The sequence below is a fragment of the Colias croceus genome, chromosome 7 (assembly GCF_905220415.1).
Source record: "Colias croceus chromosome 7, ilColCroc2.1".
In the NCBI taxonomy this organism is placed as follows: domain Eukaryota; kingdom Metazoa; phylum Arthropoda; class Insecta; order Lepidoptera; family Pieridae; genus Colias; species Colias croceus.
Genome location: NC_059543.1, coordinates 8,083,881 through 8,095,970, shown reverse-complemented (window position 1 = coordinate 8,095,970; position 12,090 = coordinate 8,083,881). Strand labels below are relative to the sequence as shown.

The 12,090-nt window shown below is 31.7% G+C and overlaps 1 protein-coding gene across 1 annotated transcript; it reads right to left on the bottom strand.

Annotated features, from left to right (window-relative positions):
* Positions 1 to 575: 575 nt before the first annotated feature.
* LOC123693289 (tRNA-specific adenosine deaminase 1) lies at positions 576 to 9,493 on the bottom strand. Its single transcript, XM_045638305.1, has 4 exons — positions 8,368 to 9,493; positions 7,745 to 8,033; positions 2,454 to 2,570; positions 576 to 608 (listed from the first exon to the last, which is right to left on the bottom strand). The coding sequence occupies exons 1-4, from the start codon at positions 9,297 to 9,299 to the stop codon at positions 591 to 593; spliced, it is 1,356 nt and encodes a 451-aa protein (XP_045494261.1). The 5' UTR covers positions 9,300 to 9,493; the 3' UTR covers positions 576 to 590.
* Positions 9,494 to 12,090: the final 2,597 nt, after the last annotated feature.

Sequence of the window (12,090 nt, the reverse complement as noted above, 5' to 3'; positions counted from 1 at the left end):
GGTTGGTTCGTAAATTCTTGATCACTTCCCGCTTCAAATTCCGCTTACGAACTTTCTTCCCCTATTTGATGCTCTCCCATAAACTTTTCACAGATACGTACCTACTATCTTCGGATGATAACCTAAAAAAAGAATGACTATGAAAATCTGTAATAATATCCTATCCTGAAAAAATTTCTCTTAAAACCTCCCCATCTCATAGAAAGTTGTCGCAAAATTATTCAAATCAACGTAAATTGAATCCGTATTAGAACTTCCGCGTTAACAGCATTTATTTATCAATCGTATGAACTTTAGAGCTAGGACATTTGCATACGAGTTAACGTTAGTTTCTCTGCAGCTCATTAAGGAAGGTTGGGTCGGAAAAAAGCGCGGCGTCTGACGCAAATTGATCGTTACTACGACTTCCTCGAACGCCGCTGTTTATGCAATCATCGTCGAAATGCCGATGGAACCACTTTTTCAGCTGACACTGTTATTCATATCTATTACGTACTAATATACAATAGGTTTTATATCATTTAAGTTACTGGAAGTCTATTAAATAAATTGAATAAAACTTTTAAAAACTTACCATAATATTATACTGCCTACGAGCTACGGATTACCTACGGAAGATTTTACTGCAAATATGAATTATGTAATAATATAATTTTTTTTTACTAGGTATATAATAAAGAGTAACTAAATTACTTAACATTAAAGAAGGCTTTGACATGCCTTATATTCATATTACGGTGCATTTACATCAGACGAGCGAATGCTCATTCTAACCCCACAGTGTCAAATTCAACAATGTAAACAGGCGTAGAGCGTTCTTCTTTCGTTGTTCTTAGTGCGTTCGAAAAGATTATATATGCAAAGTGAACAAAATTAAATACGAGTTTTCATTTACACTAAAAATCACGAAAGAATGCTCTTGTTCTAGCTCTAGTTCTATGTTCGTTTGATCTAAATGCACCGTAAGTGCAGTAATTTTAGGCATTTTAAACTGCAATCTGCGGAAAAATTCCTAGTGAGCAAAATTTTGGTATTCACCTTTATTACGAAGTTATGCTGAAGATGTGAAAAATGGAAATTGTACTCGTGCCGACTGTTAAAGTTATACCTATAGGTCCAAAGTTCACGATAATCAAATTTTTCACTCCAGAAAAATTCAAGAGGAAATCTTTGTAGATTATTTCACGAAAGTTTTTTTTTAATAAGTACTTCTATTGAATTCCTAGCAAAAGGGTGCGATTTGCGGAAAACTGATATACGTGACCTTTTGACCTTTGTAACTTTTTTGTCAGCACTGTGTGTGCACCCTTAATAGTGTTTAAGAATAAATAAATTAGTCTATCGGTACCAAAAACCTACATACAAAAAGAAATATTTAGCATTATACATACTAATAGAGATATTTAGCATTAGGAAATATCCATACTAATATTATAAATGTGAAAGTAACAATCACGCCTAAACTACTGAACCAATTTTCATGAAATTTGGTATGGAGATATTTTGATACCCTAAAAAGGACATAGGCTACTCTTTATCCCGGGACAATGACGCAATCCCGGAAATCCCACGGGAACGGGAACTATGCGGGTTTTTCTTTGACTGCGCGGGCGAAGCCGCGGCCGGTAACCTAGTGTTTTATATTTATCTTGTTTGGTGAGCAAACATAATGAGAGATATTGTTTAATTTAAATGCCCAAGTGTTGTGGGTACAATTGATAATTAAATAATAAAAAACCCAATAATAAAATGTGTACCTAACTTGTGTAATAGTTTAATAAACGTACCTATAGTTAAATGTTATTTGAGAATAGCAACAAAGCTCGTAGCATCTATACATATAATAAATCTGTAGAAGGGTCAATTCTGTACATTGAAAATATTGAAAATATAAATAGCAGGGGGTGTTACTGGATCGATGCCAAACCCAAATAGTGTGAGGGCATCACGTGAAAACTAACGGTTCGATTTCGATGAAACTTGATATAATTATACCTTATGATCCTGAGCATAAAATAGGATACTTTTTATCCCGGAAAAATACGTAGAAAAAAAAATCTTAATTTTTTTTCATTTTCCGCGCGGACGGAGTCGCGGTGGAAGCTAGTTACAAATAAAAATGTTCGATTTAATCACTTTCCTGTCTATAGGTATGTCTGATCAATCCAACATTAAATTATAACTGGTCTAATTAAATTAGCTATCGACAGCTTTTGTAACAATGTCAATAACTGCTTATTTACTTTTGTCGTGAGTCTAAGGTTTCGTAAATATTATCGCGTGTCAAAACTCGTTCATTTGGCTTTACAATAGCACTGTTCACACTTGCGCATTAAACAATTCATATCTATACATCTCTCTGCCTATAAACGGGTTAACTTAGTTACCAAACAATTGCAATACTTTTCTACAAATCAAAATATTGAACAAACATGTATTGTGTCTAATACAACCTTGATAATGGATTTCGTAAAGCCTTTATCTGTGTGCAATGACGAAATGCACGTCTGATGGAATGTTGGAACAAATTTCAATTCTTCTATGTCTTTGAAGTTTGAACACAGTAAAATCTGAAAAATATTAAAAATTCTCAATTACACTTTATTAATGGTTTTTAAGTACACTACGTGACTTTACATGATTTCTAATAAAAACTTTTATTTTACTTTACTTAAAGTAAGTAATTTAAAATTTTATATTTTAACTGCAATTCCAATATTGTAACTAAGTGATCAGCAATAATATTCCTTGGCTGAGAATAGCTAAGTAGGTATTAACTTCACTATATACCTAACATTATGGATGACATCTGGATGACATTACATGGGAGCTTATTCTGTAAGCTCTCAACAAAATAAGCCTATTAGTTTACCGCAGATCAATTATCTATTGAAAACACGTCACAGTTCACACTATTTATCCTACCCATAATCACAATACCACACCAAAACTCTTATTTGGGCAGCAGAAAAAGATTTATAAAAAATCCAAAGGAAAAATCAATATGTAAGCCAATCTCCAGTTTATTTATTGCTCTTATTTTTGATAAATCGCTCAAGCGTTAACAACTGATCATCGACTTTCATCCTTATAAAATGTTTAAGGAAAATTCGTGTGCACATAATTTTGAAATATTATGTGCTAGGTAGTTAAATTTTACATTCAATAATTATTTGTTAAATTTGTCTTCGATAATTTGGTGAAAAAAAAACAAATCTTACTTTTTAAAATGCTCTAAAAACTTTATGATCTGGTTTCCACTTCAAATAAGTAGATAAAAAGCAAACATTAGACACCCCATAAATATAATTACATATATTGATATTGAACATTCTGGCTGGTCGAATTTATTGACGTATTCTCTGATCAAGCTTGGATCAAGCAAACCGAGGGCAGGTCACTAGTATATTATAAAGTTCAGAGGGCCGTGGCGCGAACAGCTTCGTTGTGTAAAAAGAATGTATCGAGATTGGGTCACTTGATAACCGGCAAACATTATTTATCCTGCTCTCTTAAAACGAAGCATGCATATTAATATGGTTTATAAAATATTTTTATCCTTAAGTCTATTAGGACACTCTAATTTAATAATGAATTATGGTTTTTAAATTAGGGTAAGTATATGAAATGGTAATTTGGATATTTTTTCATGCAAAAATAAATACTAGTTAGTTAGATATTAATTATCTTTTAATAATTATGATATAATAAAAAAATATAAATTTAATGTGCTAATGTCATTGCTTTTTATTTTGCTAATTGCAATATATAAATTCGAATAAAGATTTATGCAGAGAACTTTATCTTTTTTGGAAATTCAATACATGAGATCGAATAGGTAGGTACATTGATCAGTGATCACTCTCTGTAAGATGGTGAAAAAATAAAATTTACTCTGCATAAAATGAAATTGATACGAATTAAAATGCTATTTTTAACGATGTCAAAAATGTTGGTGAAATTAAATTCTGCTAAAACACGCCGTCAAATGAATGTGTTATTAATGTTTCATTGAACACAAACAAAAAACGTAAGGACACAATCAAACGCCAGACATCAAAACGAGGACAGGCTTAAAGGGATAATTGGCTAACCTCAGGAAGTTCAATAAATAATTACAAATTCAGAATCTTAACATAAGTCATACTAACAAGCACGTATCTGAGTCAAGGGTGCTGCGTCGAAAACAAAATGTTTCTTGTAAATTGCACGTGTCAATTCGGAAACAGGGAAGTGTATTATTAAAATTATTATTTTTACACTTTCGTTAGTTCATGGAACCGACCTTGAAAATGAATAGTTCAAACAATTATGTAATAATAGTTCAACAAGTATGTTCAGAGTTTCATATAAAAATGTTATCTGCATCTTCATAACGAACCCAGGTACCTACTGGAGATTACATTGACATTTCATTTAAACATTATTTTCTGATTGCAAAAATAACAGATTGTAATGGCATAACAGTTTAATGTTATAGCTTTTGACGATTTAAAAACGTCGGAGCATTCATAATAATAAACCTTTATTTACAACCGAATAAATCCCATTGGCCTTTCAACGTTATAGGTATGTGAAATACCCTAACATTAAGAATTATGTCGTATGGAATGACGATTGTGAAAAAGGGATATAACGCTTCTTGGTTCTTGCATCCTGCTTTTGAAATAAATATCTTTAGCCTAAATCCGTCATGATCAGCACGAAACCGTTTTGTAAAGTGATGGCTATAGATCCATCGGACATACCCATATTGACCAATTTATCTAGAAAATGAAACAGTTGGCTGATAAGTTTCCTGTGACGGCAAATAGACCACACTGCAACATAACTGTAAGCCTCTATACATGGATCGACTCTGCTAGATTCCTATCTAGTTTTACTGCGAAGTCCAATAATGTACATACTTTTTATAGCGCTTCTACAGCAAGTACCTAGACGAGGGCAAAGAAAGCCATCTCGAACGATGACTAAACGTATAGCGTGTAAACACCAAATAGAATTTCATATATTTGTATTAGTATGAGAATTAATGTTTAATAAGAGTCAACAACATTGCGTACAATACTAATTATTACGTGTTAGTCATATTCTTTCATAAAGTGAAAATTGACTAAACTTTTAAACATAATTTTGCTGATATGCAAAAACTCACGTTTGAATAATGGTGACTGGAAATGTCAGATAAATCATATTGAAGCAATGGTAGGTGGTGTCAGCTTTCTTTAGGATTTGAGCGTGGCAATTTGTCGTGGATAAACAATGAGTCGTGATCAAGCACTCCCTTCGCCTCTCGATAGCTAATACCGCAGAGAACATCCAATTTATGACTTGACCGTTATATTTGCTATTCAAACAGTGATTTTTACTATATAACGGAATTCGATCTACTTAATAAGTACAATAAAATAAGCCCGTACCGGCATAAGTTATTAACTATGCCTTGGCATAGTATTATCGTAACAGCAACCTATAAGATCTGCAGACGCTGCGCACGCGCTCACCTGTTTTGATTTATGCACTAGTACTGCCATTGTGCTGTCATAGCTCGCAGGCAAACCCAACTTATGAACTGCCTAACCTCAATGTCTTGGATTTGTGATAAACAAATCATCTTCAGTCTTTATATTGTGATTGTTATGTCATACTCAAAAACCAATTACTCAATTCAGAATGAAAAGCTCTATCAATATTATACTTTAAAAACATTGATTGAATATAACTTCAGCTTTTTAATTGCGTATTCGTATTTCAATAACATGACTCTCCAATTAAAGATTTTCTTTAACTGAATTTATTCTACATGCTCTCGTTTTAATCTGAATAGCAACAATAACCTATATACATACGCAAGGAGAAATGCAAATTATTTTTAATTGCTATCCGGTAGAAAGTGGGTGAACTTGAACACGGTTTGGGCCGAACGAATCAGTTTGATTCTCGACGAAATAACGCCAAAAGCGCAACACATGGTGTTGAATTCACGCTGAAATTAATTTATGACAATTCTTAAAAACAACAAATCAACGAATGGAAAGTTGCGTCCACAGTAGCAGACAGCAAAAAATAAGCAAAATTAAAAAGCACTAATGTTTACAATTTAGTATAGTAAGCCATACCTAAACCTACCTTAAAACCTATAATGTATAAAATGAGCTTTTTGATTTCCTGACGAATGAGTAAAATTTACATCCCCTATTTCATTCTACTTAATGCGTGAAAGATCATCCATCCTCACAAACTTTTTCGTTTATTTTATCGTAGTGGGATGGGATTAACAAAACAATGGGAACTACAAGTATATCAATGCAATGTGCTACAATACATTGAATTGAAACCAGAAGAATATACGTAGAAACTCTTCTGTTTGGAAATGTTGGTTGAAATGGTTTGAGATTCAAGAAGATGTTAAATACACCTTACAATTTCCATACTAACCCTTATTTACATGAGCGTCCTATATCCAATATATTATGTAGAGGTATTTACTTATTCAGGCACTAGGTACCTACATACATAATTTAAGGCCAATTAAGTCGCTTTCCGCTATCAACGCTTTTGGTGTGGCTTATTTTTTTCAAGATAGAATGGTTTTAGTAAATAATTGAACAAGTTGTATACAAAACCCGGATCCCCGGTCGGAAAATTAGTTTTCTATAAAAAAAAATATTTAACATCGAGTTAAATGTATCCCGGCTAATATCTTGTATAACAATCGAATAAAAATTCAAAGTGACTATTGCGCGTGGGAGGGGGCTGGGGATCGGTCGCCTGTTTGTTTGTGTATTGTAATTTGTTTTATTAAAACATTAAAACCCACACAATGATTCGAATCCTCGGAGAAATACTCTATTGTTCGCTGGTGGTCTCTTTCCTCGGATTTTCTCGAAATAGGATTTTGTCTGTGAGGTCAGGGTTAACAAATTTGAAGTTGTATATTATCATGATTCATGACTGGTTCTATATTTTTTTATTCTTATAAACGATTGTAGCAGATGTAATAAAAAACTGGCCAAGTGCGAGTCGGAATTGCGCACTAAAGGTTCCGTATAAACGTATAACGTATAAAATATATTGTTTTTTTATTTGTTGTAACTGTTAATTGACAATTTTTCCTTTATCTGTGCTCTAAGATGTTGCTTCTGTTCTGTCCACGGCTTGTAATAGTGAGTACTAGCCAAGTAAATATAAAATATTAATAAATTCCTTTTATCCTTACTTTATAATTTTTATTGTAAATTCAGTTGTTGGTTTGTTTGTCCTCCAACATTCACATTATAATGGAGTGATTTTACAAGATTGTTTTTTTTTTATCTGGAGCTAGTTATGAGGCTATAGATATAACTAGGCCATTTTTTAATTTTCTTTGACACTGCAGAAGAAGCCAGACAATATTCTGTCATAAATACAGACCTAAGATTTTAAGAATAAAGTACTGGCCTCGTTTTATAGTTTAAGCATCATAGTTAGATATTCTGACATTCCTAACCAACTAGTATAATCTGCGATAGAATGTTGTACACTGTATCAATATAAAAAAATACCAGGAAATATTGGAATAACTATGTCCAAAACTTTTACTTACAAATTATTACTTTAAGCTATTTAGTTTGTTTTGCACTTCAAATTCTCATACTTCTACTAATTACATAATATAGCAATTTACTCTTGTATCATTAAAATTTAAAAATAAAATAAATAAATAAATAAATATATTTTTAATAAAAACAATTCAACTTATCACCTTAAATGTGAATATATCTGGCTTTCTGGTCCATATTTTAAAGATTGATTCTTTCACTTCATTCCAATGATGAATATACCTTTTGGATTTCCTTTTCATGTCATTATATTGTATGTTTTCTAACTGGTCACTCCCACAAACTCTTTGTTTCCATTCCTCATTTTTATTTAAAATACTATAAAAATTTTTAAATAGATTATGTTTACAAATACTCAAATAGTTGCCAGGTTCATTTTCCTTTTTCTTTGTTACCCCTAATTTCTTTCCTTGCACAGCCACCTCAAAGATTCTTAAACAAAACAAAAGCATTATTAGAGGGATAAAATTATAAAAAATACAAAAATGTGTATGAATAAAAACAAAACATTTTATTCTTAATTATTTTGTTTAAAATTTAACAAATTTTATACAAATACTTTTCAATAGAACCATTAAATCTATTCAAAAACTGCATCAAATCAGTTGCCTAGTTTAAAAATCTAAGCATATACATAGGGACAGACAGTGGCAAGCAACTTTGTTTTATACTATGTAGTGATTATTTATTACAAAAAATTAAATGATGTAATATGATATAACTGAATCGAATAAGAATTTTGATATTTAATTATAAAGATACGCACCCATTGTTTATCCAAATAATACTACTTGGTGAAGGTTTTTTAGCTTCTTTTGATCTAATATGAGCAAACGGAAGAGTACTTTGATAAAAACATGGAACAGAATCAAGCTTGGAAACATCGGTCATATTTCTAGTAAAAAATGCTCTTTTCAAACTATCTTCACAATATGGAACTTTAGCACCAAATATAAAATGTTTTATATATATTGGCTCCAATAAAAACATGTCAATAAGACTTCCTTGAATGCCTGTGTGTATCCAGCGAGCTATTTTGTCACTACATGAAACAGAAAGAGTTCTATCTCCTCTGCCGGGTTTGGTTCGCACTTGACCTAAGAGATGATATTCCTTCCCTGGTAATTTTGGATCTTGTTCTGAATTTTCTAAACATTTTGCACCTGTTCTGTATATATCATCGATTTTAGACTTTTTGCAAATATAATCATCATCTTTATCTTCATCTGCTGACCTTTTGATTGAACACACAACATCTCCCACTTGATCGTACAATGTTTCCTCCTTTGGAATAATGGATGCATCACCACAAGGTAACTGCGATGAATAGAAAACAAAATCAATATTTGGTTTCAGTCTACATAGTGAATCTTTTATAACAAAAATAGAATCTTTATTCTGTAAACACTGCTCAATATTATCATAAAGATACAGCAGAAATCCACGTCTAGCAACTATTTCTGCATGGCTATCGTTTAATAAATTACCATTTGGAGACATTTTGCTTGCCCCGATACATTTTGAGCCTGTTCCTAAAGCTATAACTTTATAGAAGTTTCTGTTTCTATCATATTGAATCACACACGACAGCACAGTCCATTCATTTTCCACTGGTTTTCCTGTTTTTGGTAATTTTCTATATGTTTCCAAGCACTCTTTAACAATATCGTCAATAGTAGTTTGGTTAAGAGAAGACATTCTTCAAATTTAATATACTTATCAAAATAGCATTGACTTAAAGCTGACAATTATTGATGATATTTAATAATTAATATATTATATTTGTCTGCTTTTAATATTTTATTATCCTTGCTCATTCACAATCTAAAAACTAATTTAATACCTATTTTTGTATTTGGAGCCAATTCCAACACATCCAAAGACCAAAACTCAAAACCAAAACTGTTAACATCATTCATCAAATGACATTGACATTAAATATATAAATTGTATTTAGCGCCATCTTTTTTTAACAACGCAAAACAAGTCATAAGAGAACCACAGAATATAAATTAACCATAAACGGTTTTATGAAATAAAAATAATTATACAAACAAGATTCATAAGGAGAAACCCTATAAAAGGGGCAATCCTACTACTTAATACATATACATAATAACTACTATTAATATTATAAATGCGAAAGTTTGTGAGGATGGAAGCATGAGTTTTTTACCAGTGCAAACTTAGCACCCCATCTATGGAATTTTGGGTCGAAAATGACCTTGATCGTTAGGTCCCCGTTAGGTCCTTTAAGGTCCCACAATTTTTTCGTTAGGTCCCCTTTAGTTTTTTTTTTAATAATTTTTTAAATTTTAGGTATAAAAAAAGTGCACTTTAGCACCCCATCCATAGAATTTTGGGTCAAAAATGACCTTAATCGATAGGTCTCCGTTAGGTCCTATAAGGTCCCACAATTTTTTCGTTAGGTCCCCTTTAGTTTTTTTTTTAATAATTTTTTTTTAATTTTAGGTATAAAAAAGTTACACTTTAGCACCCCATCCATAGCAAAATTGGCGAATTTTATCAAAATCGTATTCTTTACCGTTAGGTCCGTAGAGGCCCATCGTTGAAATTGTTAAATTATTCTATTAAAATTTATATGTATATTTATATATATAAGAAAGTCTTGTTAGTTACTCCACTTATAACTCAAGAACGGCTGAACCGATTTAGCTGAAAATTGGCAGGGAGGTAGTTTAGAGCCAGGAGAAGGATATAGGATACTAAACACGTACCACGGGCTAAGCCGGGGCGGACCACTAGTTATAAAATTATATGGTTCGAAAGATGAAACTGGCTTTTTATTTCGAAAATTTAATGGCAACACTTGACAGTTAACTGTCATTAAAACCTGAGTTGTTGATGTGTCAAAGCTTGTCAAAGTGATCTTTTTTTCTGCGATTTTAGCTTAGGATTTTAGTGATTTCAAAAAAAAAATTATTTTTGAAAACTGAGTTGAAAACATGACGAAAACTTTAAACTATGATTAATAAATTTAAAATGAAACAATTTGAAAGAAATGTAGTTTTCAAGGAAAAACAAGAGCGTTTACAAGAAATATCTCAATGCATTGTTAAGTGTGACTTGATATTTTGATGCTTTTCATCTTGATTGCATTGCACATTATTATAAGTAGGTATGATTTGTTTTATATTATTATTATTATTTTGCTTGATTTATTTATTGATTTAATTTAATAAATGAAACGATACCAATTTAAATTTCGCACTGTTTATGTATGATGTGCGCATGCCTTAATGCTCTAAGGCGCATGCGCAGGTTTCAATTATTTTATAACTAGTGGTCCGCCCCGGCTTCGCCCGTGGTACGTATTTAGTATCCTATATCCTTCTCCTGGCTCTAAACTACCTCCCTGCCAATTTTCAGCTAAATCGGTTCAGCCGTTCTTGAGTTATAAGTGGAGTAACTAACACGACTTTCTTTTATATATACTTCTTTTATGTATAGATTTTAATAACATAAATAATTTAACAATTTCAATGATGGTCCTCTACGGACCTAACGGTAAAGAATACGATTTTGATAAAATTCGCCAATTTTGCTATGGATGGGGTGCTAAAGTGTAACTTTTTTATACCTAAAATTAAAAAAAAAAATATTAAAAAAAAACTAAAGGGGACCTAACGAAAAAATTGTGGGACCTTATAGGACCCAACGGAGACCTATCGATTAAGGTCATTTTTGACTCAAAATTCTATGGATGGGGTGCTAAAGTGCACTTTTTTTATACCTAAAGTTTAAAAATTATTTAAAAAAAAACTAAAGGGGACCTAACGAAAAAATTGTGGGACCTTAAAGGACCTAACGGGGACCTAACGATCAAGGTCATTTTCGACCCAAAATTCCATAGATGGGGTGCTAAGTTTGCACTGGTGAGTTTTTTGTGTGTACGCACATGTGTACGTATATTACTCTTTCACGCAAACCGATTACAATGAAATTTAGCACACATAATATAGATGGAAAATAATTTTACTTGAAATATTTAATAACACCTTTGTTATTTCCTACCGTATGCTTACTTAAAAGAATATAATATTACCTATAGTAAGCATTATAATTCTCACCATAAAAATCTTGTATGCTATGCCGTAAACATCGAATAAAACCCTTATTTATCACGATTCTCTTTCATATCTAAAATTATTTTAAACTACGAAACTATTCACTCTATGCCGGAACGTAATATTATTACGTTCCCATAGTTATTGCTGTGACAACCTGTGGGCGTTGATGAAATAGGGTAGTTTGTCATTCCACGGCTCATTATAATCCGAGATGATGGATCCGATTCCAACACCAATTTGAATATCAAAAGAAGCTTGCCCTACAAGACGCAAATTAAAAACCTATCATAATAATATTGATTTATAGACCATCTTTTTTAATTCATCGATTTGTAATTGGGAAACGATTTCAGATTAGAGAAGTTTTACTGTTTATTAATAAATTATTTTTATATGTA